The following is a 19414-nucleotide window of genomic DNA, read 5'->3' as shown; positions in this document are numbered from 1 at the left end:
GAAGACTTTCGTCAACGAATAACTTGGACTAAGAACGACTAAACCGACATCGTACGATCTCACATCTCCAGGAAAAGAACATGAATTACGTTCGATTTCTTCGCGACTAGACAACAAACTAGTAAGATTGAAACGGGCTAAAAAAACACTACAGCTAACCAAGCCCTCCGTTGATTGTCAGAAATCAAACTCTGAACCAAATTAAACTAAACTTTTTGCAATTTACCCCACTACCCACCTTACACACGCGTCACACACCAGTGTTGTAATGACTTAAGTCACTGTTTTCAAATGACTTGACTTAAGTCCTTTGACCAAAATGACTTGACTTGACTGAAGTCTTTTGGCCAGATGACTTGACTTGGACTTAAGTCATTTTGGCAAATAACTTGGGAGTAAATTAAGTGTTTTTCATTAAAATTTATCTCAAGTTTTGCACATTAAACACTTTAATTGCGTTTGTGTTTTATTTAGTTAAATTGTTGCTTATAATCAGACGAGTTTATCTATCTTAAGAGTTTAATAATTTACTTTTATGTCAATGACATGACTTGAAATTGACTTGCTCTCATAATGACTTGATTTGGGCAACCGATGACTTGGTCTGGGACTTGACTTGTTATTTTTGCAAGAGTTGACTTGGACTTGAGTTATTTCAAAATGACTTGTTTACAACACTGTCACGCACACACACTATGTCAAAAACAAACGCTCAGTCATCTAATTAACGGAAAGGAGGCGGCTTCGTAGACAAAAAAACAGTTTTTTGAAAAGAATCTCCAATATACAGAGCGATAAGAAAATTAAGAAGGTGCAAGCACAAGTCTGTTTGTACTAGAGCGGCTACAAAGTTAAAAAAAAAACAGGTAACCAGGCCATGTGGAAACCAGAAGAATCGACTAAGAACATCCCAACTTTTTGAATGCTCACTGTTAAAAGAAGGAGTCAGTCAACCAGATCATTTGAGGCCTGAGAAACAGACCTCCCAAAAGCAGACACCTCATGTGACGAGAGTGACTACACCTCATCGTCATCTAAAGAAAGAATTAAGTCAAGGAAGTCTTAGGCCAACGAGAATCCGTTCTAGCGCAAGAGAAAACGCAAACATAACTTTAATTAAGTGTCCGACATGAGCAAAGTATAAGTAAAATATTGGTTCGACAGTGTGGGCGTCATCTTTGACCGACACAAAGCGATACTAAAAACTGTAAAAAGCCATGCCTCGATTCATGTTGGGCACTTACACAACAAATAAAGAAAGTGGGAAGGCAACGAACTGACAAGTACAAAACACTAAAACAAGCAACATTAGAAGCTTATGGCCTCGAGGATGAATCAGGAATGAACAGATTGGACAAAACAAAGCAAAGGTAGAAAGAACTTACACACTTCGCTCAAAGACTCATCAGCATCAAATGAGAAGAAGATGAATTAAAGACCGAGAAAATCAGACAATAAGTCAACTGGAAATTTATAGAAGAACTCGCAAAGTGTCAATGGGCAGTAATATTCGGCCTAGACACGAACGATCTTACAGAAAGAGCAAAGAAGTCGGACCAGCTTCACAAGGAATTGCTCATGTGGACCAGTCAAATTAGCGAAAACTGCAACGAAAGCAATGATGAATCAGAAGGAAATACCATGGAGAAGCACTCCCAATTTCAGTTAGAAATATCAAGAATGAAAGAAGAGCAAACTACAAGTCCCAGAATCTGACAAGCAAAAGATTAGACACCTCCCTGGAGACAACAACTGGAACCCGAGAATATAGGAATTGAACAGAAACTTTTAAAATCAAACGAGAAGCGACGGCAATTGGACTCAATCACAGACCACAAGACGCCTATTATAAAACAACTCCCGTTATTTGTTCAAATGGGTTGCGAAAGCGCCCTGTGCATGTAAACAAAACCATCCTATATAAAGGAATGCTCGGTTAACCTAAAACGAAAGGCAACTCCGACAACAGTTGGAAAGCCAACAATACTTCAACCGTTTCCTCTCTAACTGCGCAATGCAATGCTAAAACGAAAAGGAACAAACAGGTCCTAACCTATGGACCGAAGAACACAAGCATGCGTTTACAGCTTCCAAAGACGAAAACAGACGCCGTTTCACTGTGTCATCCGCTGCTGGACGAACCGATAACAAGCAACGCTTCTAATCAAGGATTTGCCGCAGTTCTACAACAATTCGTGGATCAACCATGGGAACCTCTGGCATTTTTCTCCAAAGCCTTTAACAAAACTTAATAAAAGTACTCCGCGTTTGGACCCAAATTGCTTGGCATATACCTAGCGGTGAAACACGCTATATATTACACCGGAGAGAGTGAGACCACTGTCTATCCTATAGTCTATACCGTGGGTTCTTAAACTGGGGTCCGCGAACTAGTTAAGGGGGTCCATGAAGACCTACTTGAATATTAGTGTATATTTTTTTGGAAGTCAACATTTTTTTATAGAAAACAGTTTGATCAAAAATAAAACGGTTTTGCACTGTATGTATTTTGAATCCATTTGACCGAAATCAGCAGATTTATGAAGTCTATATTTGACTGTGACGTCATTTTGAATTTTTTTTGCCTCCTGTGGTCCGTGCGAGGCAGAAAAATATTTTAGGGGTCCGCGGTAAAAAAAGTTTAAGAATCCCTGGTCTATACTGACCGTCTTGCTCTTGTCCACGCCTTCACGTCAAACGCGGACCGGATAATTCTACATCGCGGGAATTCGCCAAATCAATGGAACATTGCGGGAAAGAACAACTTCGTAGCCAAGCACTTACCTAGAAACGCGCTAAATCATATTCAACACAACACACAATCGATTGACTTGGAAAATCCATCGGGGAAGCGCAAAAATCGGACCCAGAACTAAAAGCCCTACTGGAAAAAGAGCACTGGCAAATGTCTACACACCAGGGGTGCACAACCTTTCGACTGTTCACGGGCGCATTGTTAGTCTTTATTTTTCTCACGGCTGCCAGTAAAATTTCTTTGGAATGACGCTAGAAAGTCACACCGTGACATCATAAAACCATTTATCTCAAAAAGACAAGTTGTTCCCTAACGAACTCGTGCGTAAATATGCAACTGAATCTCAAGAAGCGCACAACAATGCGTTGTGCAATTGCCAAAGCGTTCAATTTGAAAGAAATGGGATTTGCAAATCAAAAGCAGGGATTTATGTTCTAATTTAACAGATATTGGACTTGACAGACTGGTTACTAACGCGGCGCAACATGCTATAATATAAATATATAGCGCCTTAAATATGAACGGATTTACTTGAACATACTAAAGAAGGTCGCTCGAAGCGCGAAAAAATTGCATTTACGTAAAAATAGATGGCGAAATATGTAGTTTTTTTGAAGGGCATGGCCAGGTGATCCGCCCCTACTCACAATGCTCTTAGAGTCTTAGCCAATCTGATGACCAGCAATTGGAGGCTAATGTCTGTCTGGACGTTAGCAACAAAAAATGACCGCCATTCGGATTGTTAGCCTACTCATCTTCTGCAATGTTTTCTTTAGGCATCAACCAATCAATGAAATCACCTTATGTAGCGCACATGAGAAATCTGCTCACTGAGAATGTAGCGAAAGAGCTTAGCTTACTGATTTAACTGCACTCCCTAAAGTCGTAAAAAATTCTAATCTGCATTTAGTATATTACCCATTAACTCATGTCAGCACGGGCACAGCCACCTAAACATGATTATACGGCCGCAGGTTGAACACCGTTAATTGTTACACAAACGCACGTGACACAAATGCACGCCACCATCCATGAACACGGAGTTGTGGTGCAACACGTCACGCTCCGTGTCAGGGATTTACATTCCGCAAGGGTTTCGACATCACGTTTATCAGATCCTATACACTCCGTGACCCACCCAGGAATCAAACCAAAACGAACGAATTGATTGCAAAGCGCAAAAATGGAAAACCTGACAACGTAATCCATTGACAAACCGCCTACGCTAACTGTTTATAGACAGCTCTCGTATAACTATTACGTTTTCACAGATGTCACTGGGTAAGCAACTCACCACCATAGATGGAACAGACCACATTAAGGGACGCAACGTTCGCTACCCGGCCAAAAGTCGTGATTAACGTCACATGAAATCAGATTACGATTTTTCTGACCAATTTTTCTCGTTTGTGCTCTTCAATTTATTTAAATTTTTTGCCTTTAGCAAACCCCTGAAAAACAAACAAATTACACCTTTGTGAAAAGGCACACTTTTCGCAAGCTTATACGTCATCAAGATTCCGAATCCCTGCGTCTAATATAAAGCAACGTCATTTGTTTGCGTTCATTTTCAACGAAAACATCAATCTCCGCTGGAGATTCAAATCTCACGCTGCATCGACATTCCCCTGTAGGACGAGAGCCAATACCCTTTAGGTCAAAGTCAAAATCTAGCTCAGCTTAATGCAGCTGAGTGTAGTTTTGCATTTTTTGCAACACCAGCGTTTTTAAGCGTCAACCCTTCACTGAAATTCTTCCTAATTTAAGGAACCACTTTCGCTGAGCCCTAGACTTTGGATGACATGTCGAGTGAAATATCTTATCGCTGGCGATAAGGTATTCGATACGTAGCCTTTCGACCAGATGTACGTCCCCGATAAGAACATCCCAAGCTTTGTATACCTATTTTCACGGAGTTTCCTATACTTCAGATCTACACCAGTTGGGATCTAGATTACTATTATAAATTCACTTCGTTTTACTGAAAAATCGAACCCAAACATCTGAACTTTATTCGTGTCTAAAGGGGTTCGATTAACTTACTTCTTGTTTACAAAACAGACAGCCTTTGGCTGCCCATTTGAGTTGCTGAAGTCATAGAAGCCACAGCCGAAAATTTATTTCTTTATGTATTGCATTTTAAATCGTTTCTATATACATTCATCGCAGAGAAAAATCTTTTAACGATCTCTCCCACCCCAAAAAATTATAAAAATACCCTTACAACGTTGCCCTGTTGAGTTCTAAATAATTTTTTTTATAATACGCTATATATTTCGCTCGTCACTTTTTGCATACAATTTTTTCTTTTGTGTTTCACATTTTTACGCACCAGCAAGGGATCAGATATCGGTTCTACAGATATCTTTTTTTCATGATCAACCCTTTCTACGTCTGGATTGTTTATTGGTTGGAGTGCACTGTAGCGATGGGGAGTAGTTTTCTATCTTATCTGACTTCACAATGCACGTGACCAGCACCCGAACCGAGCGTTATTGGCGTTTCGCGATTTATTCTACTTGATACTGCTTTTATACTATAGCGGCTTGATTCTTGAATCACCGTAACGTCATCGTGTGTAATGAGATTTGTGAATATATATTCAACGAGCAATATCAACTGAGTACAGTGACTCTCCAGGTATTTTTGCGGCCTGCCCTTTGACTCCATGTGTAATAACGAAAAGACTTAGGCAACCGTCGGCTCGAGCCAGCGCCTATACTAACCCGTACCACCTACACATTCTAATCGCTAAATGCTTTATATTAAAAAAAACATGCACAACTTTTTCATATATATTTTTATAGAATACATCTGTTGTGGAGTACAATGCACAAAAGGAAAACATTTTCAAAAGTACATTTAATGAAAAACGAAGTTAGGTGTTGTTAATATAATATTAAATAAAAATCGCGTATAGTTTAATTTATATATACCTGCAAAAAATACATTAATTTAAGTACAGTGCCAGTCAGAACATATTTGAGCATTTATCTTTCAAAAGTTTATTTCTTAACAAGTTACTTAACCAGGAAAGAAGTTACTTAAAAAAGTTAAACACAAACTAGGTTACTGGTAACTTAACAATTTCTGATGTACAGTCTGTCAGGAGACAAGAGAAATCTTTAATAGAAATAATTGTGGTAAAAAGGTGGGTCCAAAAGGAAACAAATGAAAAATACAAATGACAATAATCTCTACATAGAATTATCAATAACAAAAAACTTGAAGTACTCATAAAGCAAATAGTAAACCTGAGGGTATTAACAAAACCATACGAAAAAATATGGACAGTTTACTGTTGGTAATGATTTGTTTCCAATATTTAAGTTCCTTAAAATGATAGTTCCTTAACGTTTGGCGAACAAATAATTTTATTTATTGACAAGGTGTTAATATAGTTAAATAACAAAAAGGCTGCATTAATTATATAATAGATTAGTTAAATAAATTGCAAATTTTAAGTGGCACTTATATTAATGTCAATATTGTGAGTTAACACAGGAAAAAATATGAAATTTGATTTTCAACCAATACCATATTCACATACCTAAGATGTACAGTCATATGAAATTTTGATAACATATATGATCATTAAGCCTAAGAGTGATATTATTTGAAGTTAAAGGGGGCTTGGGTCGCTGCATAGCATGGTTTGAGAGTAACGTTTGTTGTCAAAAAAGCAAAAGTTGAAACAGGCATAAAAGGTACATATAAAAAAGCGTGCATAACACAATATAGTCTGCGCTATAATACCTATGGAAGCATACAAAATGTGTAAGATTGCATTGTCAAATACGAAAGACACTAAGTGGCGTTGCACTAATTGTTCTGTTTGAAATTTGTTTTATGGACGCAATAACAAAACATGAAGCTTCAACGAAAAATTTTGTACCACAGCATAAAGTTAGGCACTTATATATACATCTTGGCAACATTTTAAAACTCATAATAAAGGCATAATCTATTTAATTAAGGCATGATCAAATAGTAGTATATGCATCCTGTCACACAGCAGTGCATATAAAACCTAATACGACAATCCAAAATTATCAAAACAAATAAAAATTGTTAAAACAAATAAAACTTGTTCAGTAAACCTATACGGAATACGCAATGACAGCTAAAAGCAATAGTTTGTTGAAAATAAACAATATTTTTCGGTATAAAAATATAAAATGTTAAAACGGAAAGGCCTATCACTGGCAGTATTATATAATTGTAAAACAAGTGTATGTTGTTAATACAGTAGTTTTAACCGGCTCATAAAGCTACACTGTCACCTAGAACTTTTAGGAGCAAACCTTCTGTCAGCTTTGATGTTTGCTTTAATGACACTTTTCTTTGCCACAGCGATACCCTGCTCTGTCGCTCAACAACTCAAAAACACTGAATGAACAGAAACTGGAGCAGATGCAATGCTGTGACCCGGCACATGCCTCAAAGGGTGGAATATACTTGGACAAGTAAGTGACCAAAGTGAGGCAGGTTGCAGTTAGCAGTACCACAAAGAAACATATTGTTTGCAGGGTCGGGTAATCTTCCTACAAATGAAAGGGTAAGTCACAACTCACAATGGTTTGAATTCTAGTGTATGCTTTCAACCTACCGCACAGAAACGCAATATCAAATGTCAAGAAATGCCTAATAATAATACAATTAGTGTCACATGGAGAGGAAATTGTGTTTATGATATATATAATTATATATATGTTGTTCCTGGATAATAGTTTTCTGTGTGTTAAGTTAAACTGTTAAAATTTACAACCAAACTTAAAAATTTAAGGTTAGTTGTTGTTCATAAAATTTGGATTCCTATGTTTTATTGAATTTTTAAAGAAATTTATTTTTTTCAGGCAATATCATGAAGTAAAACCATGTGAATTCTGTTACCATGGAAAAATGTTTTATGTTAAATCATAAATACCCTTCATTCTACTTAACAGAATATTTACTGTGCCACACAAAACTAAAACACCTTAATAGCATAACAACAGAAGATAGTTGCACATAATTTAATTTACCTGTAAACTTAAAGCACTAAAGTGTCCATAAGGATGTGTCACTTCCATATAAACAGCCTGTATGTTAAAATAGCAAGCCAATGCGCCAAATATGTGAAATATTTGATGAGAATGACCTATGAAGCACAACAAAATGATTAACACAAACTTTTTGGCAGTATGGTAACAGGAAACATACATGCAACATCCTATTAGTTACTTGAAAACAAATCATAATAGTCTACTAATTGTGCGGCTCAAAAGTATTGTATAGTAAAATTACCACAAACATTAAAAGTGTTGTATGCAAAACAATACATTCAATATTATTTGTACAGCGTGTAATAAAGTTTATTTTAAAGTTTACAGAATTAATAGGGTTTGGCAAAAATACATAAATTGTGTAAATGGAAATAATTCAATAATAAGAAAGCCCAAGTTTTCTAATCAGCTAAACTTAAAAAAATCACTGTACTGTCAATTTTCTTAATAGTCCTACAGTTTGTTAAATGACAAAAAATTCATACCAATTATGTCAAATTTTCCTGGCCAATACTTTTGTGGAACATCAGAGGCATACCATATCGGAGCAAGAGTCATAAATAAAACTTGCAACTTGTGGTAGAACATTGCTGGGTCTTCCCCTGATGAAAACCTTAAAAAAACATTAATAGTAAAAATAAATTTTTGTTTGTTTAGTGGCATGTATAGCAGTGCTTTTCAACCGTTTTGCTGGAGTGGAACCCTATGGAAACATTCCACTGGCTCGAGGAACCCCAGTGTAATAAACACACCTCAATTAGCTAAACAATTTAAAAATTGCGGAACCCTTGGACTGTACTAGTGGAATCCTGAGGTTCCGCGAAACCCTGGTTGAAAACCACTGATGTATAGTATGCAAGCCTTCAAGCCTTCACAACTTTTCTAAATGTCAAAAAAATCAAAGTCAACAAATCACTTAATGCTGTGACTTCCCATCAATTGCTGTTAATCACATATTGGTTGTAAAACAACCTTGGACGTTTCTGACAGACTCACAACAAAATGAATATGTACAGAAACCAATAGTTTATAGATTAAATACTTGTCAAAAATTACGACTGGATTTCATGCTGAACAATGTACAAATAACTAATGAAAGTAACGACTAAAATTTTGAAAATTAAGGGTTTTATTCAAGCATCAAACAGCTATATTATATTGTTTTAGTTATAAAACAATTAGCAGTATTGATATTTTTGTAAACCTATAACAACTGCTGTTGTAAGTAAAATTTTTGTTTGATATATTGATTGTTCATGGAAGTACTTTTTTATTGATTGAATTTACAAACCTGTACATAATAGGAAGCAAACCATGAAAATACCCAGCAGCATTGGACCAAACTTTTAGGTTACGAGCCATCTTTACTGACTTGGAGCCAAATCCGACTTTTGAGATGGTGCAGCAGAAATAGCCAGCCCAACATATAGCTGTAAATACCACAATGTTGTAACAGCCAATCCTGGGAGAAATGTGTTACAACAGGTTACCAGTGCACCAAATATTTGCCAAACAGCTTAATGTCCTTTTAAGTCAATACTTTCTTTCTTTAATGGTACAGTATATGTGCACATAAAAGGTTTAACATATTTTTTTATAACAAACTAGACAATAAAATCTAACTTTATTACCTGAAAATCTCGTAAAGCTGTTGGCCTAGGCCCTAATATATTATATATTTATAGCTTACTTTTGATAATAGGCAACCTCTGAACATGCAAAAAAATGTGACACAGTTGATCCAAATGCAAAACTACTGATTCCAAAATAATCAATTAGAAACCACCATCGGTGATGAAAACATGTTCTGAAATAAAACCAACAGGAACAAATTACTTTATTGTGTGAGACCATAAACATTCCTGAAAACTGTAGTGCCCATACCTAGAATGAAACATGTGAGCAAGAGAACTAAGACCAGTGAGAAAAATGGCAGAAACTGTGACCAAAAGAAGTGGCCAAGCCTTCACCAAATCAACTGTCTAAAATAAATTTAATAAATAAAAAATAAAAATAATAATTTAAAGTCAATACAAACATTTTAAAAATAATTTAGGGCATTTTTATATTTGCTTACTTGATTGAAGTCATGCAACATCCACATGAAGTATAAACATGGAATAAGATGTGTCCACACATTAAACATTTCATTGTTGGGCATCCAAAGCACTTTCAAATAGTAACTGGAATAAAATATACTTAACATGAAACAAAGCAAAAAATATTAACAAACATTATTCAGCTTTTAAATAACTAACAGCCGCAAAGATATTTCAAATATTTTGCAAATAAAACAACGAAAAATACCGGAGTGACATGTTGTTAAGCATGTAGCCTTTTTCAATGTATGGTTCCACACAACAAGAAATCGTATTCTCTTGTTGATTCTTACATGCATGAAAGAAGTCATCTGGGTCAAGACGTTGGCAAGCATTTTGATGATCAGGAGGAGATTTTGACGTTGATGTTGAAATAATTGTTTCTAATTGGTTTACTGGAGCATTGATATTTTGCAAAAATGAGGTGAACCTTTCAGTCAAGGATGAGCCAAAAGAAGAAGCCAAGAAATTGTTGTTGTTGCAATCATTATCTACATTTGGAAAACTCACTAAAGTAATCTGTTCTAATCTAGTTAAAGGAGGTTTTTATTATTAGAGATAATTGAACTAAATAAGGAATGCAAAGTATTGAATTCACAATTGTTGATTTTAAAAGTTTTTAGAAAAATTGTGTTTGCATTTACTTGGAAAAATATGTTTAAAGTAATATTTTTGCGAATTATGATATTATGGCACCCTTTGCCTAAATTAATATTGAACTGTGGTTTCAAACAAACAATGAGTTCTAGTTGTAGAAAAGCATTTAGGATTCAAAAACAGTTAACATCCATGCTGCTTCATTTTATATATGTGTTTTAAAGTTTAGGGATTTTAGTTAGAACTTTTGAATCAACAGATTTTTTTATATATAGTTATGCATGATATCAAATATGTGTTGTACTTAATTGTTGCTTTCACATCAAAATGTATATAATAATAACACAGGGCAAAATCTTACATGGATTTTTATTTCTGATTTAATGTTTTTATGCCAAAATCGTACTACAAGAATATCTAGGTATTCGAATTTAAATGCCTAGTTAAAATAACTTAAAAAAGTCACTAGCAGACCATGTTTTAAAAAGTTACCTTTATTTTTGTTTGGTAAATGATTTCTTTGTCTGGCAATACATGAAAGCACAGTAATGTTGTAAATCACTTCTACAAATCTTTGTATATACACTTTTCCAGGAAGATTTTGCAATAAGCCAATAGTGCCTTGATTATTCATAATGTATTAGCAAGGCAATTCATCTTCTTACACCTATTTATGCAAAGGTAAGTAAAAAATAATGTGAAATAACCTACCTACAAAAAACATTACATTAAATCCACACAGCCCAAGTATTCCACTCGGGTTAACAGTTTTTCATTTTCTTATTATAAAGCCTTTCATCATACATGAGGCTTACACAAGTGATATAGGATTGTAGTAGCTAGGTTAAGCTTCAAATCGCTAAAAGCTTTTACACATATAATAAAAGCTAATTGTATTATTACTACAAAGTATTGCTCGACAAGGATTAAGGTACAGGTTGACAAAGGTAGGCCACGCAATTCAAAAAAAATACCTCGAGTAAAACAGCAACTTATATTTATGTAACCTAATAATTCTCCTTTCTTATCCTTATAATAGGCAGGACGATCGTCTGCGCAAAGAACCTGTGTGCCCTTTGAACAAAGGTTTTAGCAATAAAACGCTGCATTGACAGGTCTTTTGTCAACAGTTTACCAGCCGCCTATGTAATACAAACTACGTCAAAATAAAATTGGTAATCGCCGAACCCTACGACAGAGTACGCCACATTGCCATTAGTTATTAGCACGACATTTCCGCAATAGGTTGCTGTACCACGAACGCACATTACACACCACACGCACTGTTCGAATTGCTTTCAACGTAAACAATACTCAGTGGCGACAAACCTATGTTGCTAGTGCCGTAGAGAGTAGCCTACGTCACGACACGCCCACAGTGGAATGTTGTCGAATGCTCGACCCCTGCGTCGCTGGAAACTTAAAACTTTGTTATTGTAACGTTAACCGATGAACACAACTAATCTGCGTTGTACTTTTATTCAACCAACCGTGCCCCTTATATTATAGTGATACTAATTCAAATTAATGATTAATACTGACGTTAGCGTATGGTGTTTGCCGTTTGACTTTATATTCGAGTGTTGCAGACAAATCATGTTAGAATGACTTCATACCAAGTCCAGTCAATTGCAAAACAACATTGAGACTCATCTCAAGTCATTTTTAACAAATATCAAGTCAAATTCAGGCCACAGCGTTAGCATCATTATACATAATATATATACTTGCAAAAATCAGTGAACAAAATAGCTCATTCGTTTTACAAAAATGTAAGTCCAAAGTTTTAGTTATTTGTTTAATTTTTATATATGATTTAATTTGGAGGCGACTTTATCTGATAATGACAAAAAAAAAACATGACTTGGGCAGCTCATGACATTGACTTGACTCTTGGCTGGGACTTAACAGAGGCGTAGCTAGGGGGGTGCGGGGGGGGGACATATGTCCCCGGGCGCCAAGGTACAGGGGCGCCAAAATGAGGCTTACAAAATTTTCACGACAAGCAAAAAACGATCATAAGCAAGATCGCTCCAACGGCTGTGGCAGATGTCATCTGATACGCCACCCTTACTGATGCTGTTGTCAGCCATTCACAGCAGCCAAGATAGGCCTACTGATTCTGCGTGCAGGTGGTAATTTCGTCTAACTCAGTGTTTTTTAACCTTTATTACCGCGCCCCTTGGTAATTGTCTGCGCTTTGCGCCCCCCTACAACAACCAATTGGGTATGTTTGAATTGCATATTAGTTAGACAACATAAAAAATAGTAAAGTGTATCGTTGGTCGCGCGTAGCGAAAAAATATTCAGTTTCATTTTGGTTGAATTAGCTAAAAACAGGTTCGTGTCTCCGTGCATGTTTTTAGCCTGTTATCATACATAAAATAGTTGGAAAGGGGCATAACATTTATCGTTTATCAATAAGTTAGCCAAACTATAATTTGTATAGGACCGTTATATCGTCTATGCACGTTATATCTTCGCAAAACATGCAATGGTACTCACATAGACTTTGTGCTAAAAACAATTGTCAACAAAACAAGTAAATAAACGAGACCTTTTTTAAGTTTTAATCGTAAAGTTGGGCAAAAACAGAGTTTGTACAGGCGTATAGTGGTGCCCAACTCAATTGCACAACAATTACAACTATACCATTGTTCCGACAAAACATAGTCGTAATTGGTCGTAAAATGTAGCAATCATAGTCCAGCAACTGAAAAACTACTAAAAATTATTTAGTAGCAAAGCTCGCAAATCGCAAATCCACGAACAATGTCTTCAGTCATCTACACGTGTAATTTTATTGTACAGTATATCATAAAAAAACAGAATGAACACCAAACTAAACCATTCAAATCACTACATAAAGGTAAACATCGAATTAGAGCTCGCGCCCCCTTAAGAATTGCTTGGCACCCTTATGAGCACAAACACTGTCAATTCTTCACCATAGGAAAACACAAATATTATATCTTTTTGTTTGTTACTTCGATGCACTTCGCTGACAAAAAACAAACCTATTAGATGGAAAATAGTCGACAAGATTAATAAAAATACGTAAAACTGCAATAGACACATCTGCGCCAAAACCCAAGACTCGTTTCGTGATTGTTTGAGTCGAGCTGCTGTAAAACAGACCCAAACAGAATGCTTGATCTGGTGTATTCATCTAAACAGAAGAGACAGGCGACATAAGAAAATGCCTGGAGAAAAAGCAAAAGATGTAGGACTTTTATCAGAAGAAGAAATTGTGCGCGTTTTAAAGAATCTATTTGATCGGCTTCAACATGAGATGTTAACACGTTTTTCACGACTGAAAGACCTAAACAATAAATTTGGATGACTCTTCTATCTGACACAGACGAGGATGCAGTATGCGTCGAAATGGTGCAGATTTTGCAAATTTCTACGACACGAACATCAATAGCAACGAACTTTTCATTGAAATTGGTGATTGCCGAATGCTAGTAATCGAACTGAAATTCTACCAGAAACTCCTTTTGGAGTCCTTTAGAGTTTATTGGTTTTATTGTGTTTTATGGGGATGACGGATATCCCAATCTGCGAATTTCACAACAAATTCTGTTAACAATAGCAGTTTCAATTGCAAGTTGTGAGCGGTCGTTCAGCAAATTAAAACTTATTTCGTCGTATCTGCGTGCATTAATGGGGCAAGATTTTCTCAGTGATCTTGCTATTCTTAGCGTTGAAAGAGAAATATTGGAAACAACAGATTTCGATGACGTGATTGACCAGTTTAATTGCGACAGTGAAATCAAGAACAATAAATCTATTGTAGACTATGTAAATGATTTCATGTTTGACAGTGACTGAGTGAGTCATATGATGTAGTTTGTATAACGCTTTTTCTTTAAATACCTACATTGTTCTACTAAAATTTGAATTGTTTTCCTTCTGAAGTAGAGTATATTACGTTAATTTAATAGAAAATAAGATGAAACATGGAGGAGAGGGCGCCAAAGTTATAGTTTGTCCCCGGGCGCAAAATACCCTCGCTACGCCTCTGGGACTTAAGTCTATTTTTGTTAACCATACTACGCACGGTTTACAGTAGGCCTACACAAAAGGCACATTGTTGGTCCTAATGCAACAATAATACAGATAATTCTGCTAAATTTGTTTTATGTCATTGGCCCCGAGAATGAGTACCACCTTAAATTGTAAAAACACGCTTTTGCTGTAACATCGATCACTAGGCCATGTATATAGTTTTCTGGCGAATGTGTTCTTAGGTGGTTTTATTAGGTTTACCATCACTTATTGTTTTGCTATTGTGAGCAGTAAAATTGGTATACGGATGCTTATTTCCGTATACAAAACGTTAACACGTATACACAAAACATGTTGGCAGGGGTAAACGTTTTCGGGTTGTTATCAATGATTTCGGAAATGACGTTAGCATTGTTTTGTGTGCATCGCGACTAGCCTACGTCATTAAATTATAATTTCGTACAACGCAGTATGAAACTGCACGACCTTTGTATGCATTGCCGTTCGAAAATGGTGTAATTCTACGTTAGACGTGAAACAAATTCATGTTTTAAAGAAAAAAGAGTAATTTACACGTTCCAAAAACGTTAATCTAACGATCGCCGGTAATGTATAAGCGTATGGAAACACATGTTTAGACCTAGTGGGGAGTTTCAATTGTACTGGTAAACTGACCAAAGTACAGCCATGTTTCTAATAATGAGTTTCGGGAGATGTAGCATACCTAAAGGCGTTCATACGAAACTAATATGATATAACTAAAAGTTATTTTTACTTCATATAAATTTATAGAATCATTGCTAAAGCATAATATGTGTTAATCAGGACTGGATTAAGACCATGAGAGGCCCTGGGCTATTCCATTTGTGAGGCCCCTCCCTATTTTTGAGCTCAGAATTTATCTCTAAACAACATCACATGTCATTGATTAATGTTAAAAATATGACCTGATTAAACTCTTTGTTCTTTTAATTTTCCACACTCATGGGTGCAAATGTTTAAATAAAATAATACAAATTTAGTTAAGGCTGTTTTGCTTTTAATTTTAATTTCTTTGATCAAACAACCGTTACAATATTTGTAAAGTTTATTTATGAGGATCAATGAGAAATAGTTACAGGCTTTACAGCCATCAAATAGAGTAGGACTATAGGCTACAATTTTTTCTAGCTTTCGTCAAAGCAAAATCATACAAAAGTTCATCAAAATTTGTCTGTTTAAGTTTGTCACTCTCAATGCACAAAATGCTCAGTGCGGACAACCTTTCTTGAGACATTGTCGATTTCAGTTTATTTTTGATGCTTTTGAACCTTGAGAAAAATCTCTCTCCTGAGCAGATAGTGACCATTAATCTTAGAAACAGACTTAATTTTGCTTCCACATTAGGAAAGTCAGTGTTTATTTTTTTCCTCGTTTCCATGAGACAAAGAAATAGATTGCTCTTCTGTACTGGTAAGCCCTTGGTTTTGTGTTTGTCGCACGTACAAATGAAATTGTAGAAGCTCATCAGTAAGTTTCAGGTCAACATCTTACGGACACGCTTCCTTTAAAAGTTCTACGCCTCGTACAATTTCTACCATAGTTGCTTTCAGATTAGCAAGAAAGAGGAACATGTGTGCAATGTCACTGTACACATTAGCTCTTCTTCGTAAATTGGCTTCAAGTGCGTCGAGCATAGGGACAACGGAATTTATTTTAAACATTTCCTTTGCAGAAAGTTCACTTAAAGCGTCAGGTGCATTTCTTTGTCTCCTGTAGTGACATCTCTGCAGTTAATGTTCGGAAAGGTTGCTTTTGCTTCCTGATCAAAACTCAAACCCATCTCGAATTTCCCTTAGAAATCCCTTCAAGTGAATTGTACAATTCGGCACAAGTACTTAATAACGGTTCAGATTTCTGAAGAACTTTGATAACCCTATGAAAACGACCTAGCATTGCGCCCTCCTTATTAAGATGCAAACGACGTAATAATGAATGTTTACAACAGGGGTCGGACACCTTTTCCTAGTCGCGGGCGAAAACCAAAATCAGAAAGGTCTGTGCGGGCCGCACAAAATGTTAACTAAGAATTATGTTTTTGAAATGTTAGAACAACTGTGAATCAGGCGGCCCTTGGATATTTTTTGCACTTAACAGAGGCAGTAAAGTGTTGCGCAAAGCGCGACAAAAAGCGTTTGTTTAGTTTAAAATTCAAGTTCACACGTCGTCATCCATACTACGAATGAAAAGTGAAATAAAACTACTTTGAGGGAACGCGATGACATTTAAAGTTAATCAGCTCAGTGTTTCTTAACTGTTTCAAGTTAAGGCGCATGCACCTGGCGAGCGAAGCGAGCGCAATTTTTTTGGTATACTGGTATTTCTTTTAAATTTCTTGCAAGTTTTTATTAATGCCGAAAATAAAAAAATAAAAAAGTTAAAAAATATATGTCTAATATTTTAATACGTTTTCCGATTTTTCGCGTTGCACTTTGTACACTTCCACGGCGCAAAGCGCTGATCTAGTTGAAAACGCAGCATCAACACTAAACAAAGCGGACGTAGAACGAACATTGGCGCGAAGCGCGAATTAAGTAGTAAAAATAGTCAAAAAGTATGTGAAATGGACTTGCTAAGTTTGTCAAAGAGCCCGTCGGCCGTAGTTTGCCGACCCCTGGTTTACAACGTGGTTGAAACCAGTTGTGTATAGACTTTTCTACTCTTGAATAAATATATATACTTTAGGTACGGTAGGGTTTAAACTTCTCAAGTTTTGTCGACTTCGAAACCGAATTTCGAGGCCCTTGCGGGACGTTGAGGCCTTAGGCTTCAGCCTATCTAGCCTATTGGTAAATCCGGCCCTGGTGTTAATCACCTTTTAACCGAACATAAAACATGCAATGTTGTTTGACAAAATCACTTGTTTTCTTCTGGAGGAATTTTACCCAACATTCACTTGAAGCCAATGTTTTTCAATGTTTGCCCATTTCCCGTTATAGGATAAATTTCAAAGTTAGAAAGTTTTTTTAAAGTTAACAAATGCTACTGGGTTATTATAAAATGATTTTGAGAAATAATGTTCTGATATTTTAAGTTTCGGTAAATTAAAATTTTCTTTGAAAATGCGATTATTTAATTACATTTAACGTTTAATTTGAAGTATTGAATAACGGGTGAGAAATATATAGCAGATTGATAATAGCACTTTGTTCTATAAACAATTTTTTTTTTAGATAAACCAACAGAGCCTTTTCTTGAAACCTTTTTTTAAAAACACTGTTCTCATGATTAGTTTTCGTTTTGCTATAACGAATTCGTTAGGCGGCAGAACGAATTTCTTCTGTAAAGATTGTGTTTGTTTGTATTTACACATTTTTGTCTTAAAAAAAATTTAAATTGTAAAGCACTGATATAGCTGTAAAATTATTGGTTACCCTTCGAGTTATTTCTTTCTAATCTTATAGTCGATATGGTTACTGCTATTTTATCTGGCTGTGATGGCGTTCATAAGAGGGGCGACTTGCCATGTGTGGTTGACTTAAAATTTGTTAAAAGCGCCGCAAAATTGTGAAAAATTAGAAAAATAAATATAGCCGATTAACAACTACCATCTGCAATTAAACAGCTAAGTTTTTGAAATGTTTCTTAAAAATTTTGTGATGTTTCAAAAAAGATGGTTTTGACTCGGCGAAGAACAGGTGGCAGTTCTATTGGCGGGGTGCAAAGTGACACCAAGGCTAATCACGAAAACAGCTTTCGTGATGAGGACGATGATGACAGTGACTTTTTGTCCCTGAGGCAAAGTAGAAGTCGGCCTACTAGAAGTGTGGGGCCACTGCTATCACCATCAGCACCACAGGTATGATAAAACCCACCTTGGAAAGTATGGAAGTGCACCCGCAAGTTTTTTCAACCTTTCAAAAGTTTACCACGAAAAAAATTTGAACTGCACCCCAAACATGTAAAAATATAAACGTTTACAGTGCAATGTATGCAATACACAGTGCATGAGAAATTCATTAAGTGCCATCCGGAAATTTGAAAACAGACCAGATGTGCACTTTATTGCACCAGGTCACCCGGATTTTTTCGGCTGTGCACCCGCAAGATCTCATCGAGATCTGCCATACTTTCCAGACTGGGACAAAACCACCTGGATAAAAAAGTTTCGTCCTGTGCATTTCCACTTTCATTTGAATTATGAGAAAAGTGCAAATTGGATTTAGCCTTGTAATACATAACCCACCCAAATCCTTATCCGCACCCTAACTAATAGAATGTGTACCCCATTGATTTATCAATTAGTTGACTGTATTGGGCTTAAGTTAATCAATCTTTAAACTTAAAAGTTTGATACCTAGTTGTTGCGTAATTAGTTTACAGGCTCAGGTATTTTAAAAGTAACTTTATTACAGCTGCACAATTGTAAGCCGCTTAATATCAACCATTCCAATCTAGGAAATCAATGTTTTTTTTTTTTTTAGAAATTCTCTATATTTTGTGCTTTGTAGATAATATCATGCTTTTTTTATAGATGTTTGAATTTTTTTTTAGAAAATTTATGGTTTTCGACTTCCCATAATATGTCCCATAAAAATTAGTTTCATAAGTTTTTGGAAACATTGTATCTCATTAAGGGCCACCACAGACATCTTATTAAAGGTGATATTAACCTGTGCTAAAATTAGGGATTTTTCCTAACGTGATACTTTTTGTTAAAAAATGCTAAACAAAGTTGATAAAAACATCATATATCTTCCTGTTTTATGTATCTTAAATTGCATTCCTAGAACCCCTACTCTACCCCATTTTGAGGGATGTAAGTTACTGCATCACATATATACACTAAAGTATTTTTTAGCAAATTGTTTATTACGAAAAGCATAGTATTTTTTATAAACAGTGGAGAAAGATGTAATACAACTAGA

The 19414-nt window shown here is 35.8% G+C and overlaps 1 protein-coding gene across 1 annotated transcript; it reads right to left on the bottom strand.

The window, feature by feature from the left end:
• Positions 1-5580: 5580 nt before the first annotated feature.
• Positions 5581-11159, bottom strand: LOC146147140 (membrane progestin receptor alpha-like). Its single transcript, XM_083387372.1, has 9 exons — positions 10989-11159; positions 10108-10390; positions 9878-9983; positions 9685-9782; positions 9491-9607; positions 9092-9262; positions 8286-8413; positions 7780-7895; positions 5581-7299 (listed from the first exon to the last, which is right to left on the bottom strand). Exons 1-9 carry the CDS (start codon positions 11128-11130, stop codon positions 7084-7086), a joined length of 1377 nt encoding a protein of 458 aa, XP_083243498.1. The 5' UTR covers positions 11131-11159; the 3' UTR covers positions 5581-7083.
• Positions 11160-19414: the final 8255 nt, after the last annotated feature.

This window comes from Ascidiella aspersa, chromosome 4 (genome assembly GCF_963924565.1).
Source record: "Ascidiella aspersa chromosome 4, kaAscAspe10.2, whole genome shotgun sequence".
NCBI classification, from domain to species: Eukaryota; Metazoa; Chordata; class Ascidiacea; order Phlebobranchia; family Ascidiidae; genus Ascidiella; species Ascidiella aspersa.
Note: the sequence above shows the minus strand (reverse complement) of the source record. Positions and strands in the feature narration are given on the sequence as shown.

Excerpts from the sequence above, each read along its gene's own strand:
- LOC146147140 (XM_083387372.1), bottom strand. The coding sequence starts at position 11,130 with ATGAATAATCAAGGCACTATTGGCTTATTGCAAAATCTTCCTGGAAAA. Across the intron at positions 10,391-10,988 it reads TTTACCAAACAAAAATAAAG|ATAATGATTGCAACAACAAC; the intron begins GTAACTTTTTAA and ends TTCCAAATGTAG. Across the intron at positions 9,984-10,107 it reads CTTAACAACATGTCACTCCG|TTACTATTTGAAAGTGCTTT; the intron begins GTATTTTTCGTT and ends ATTTTATTCCAG.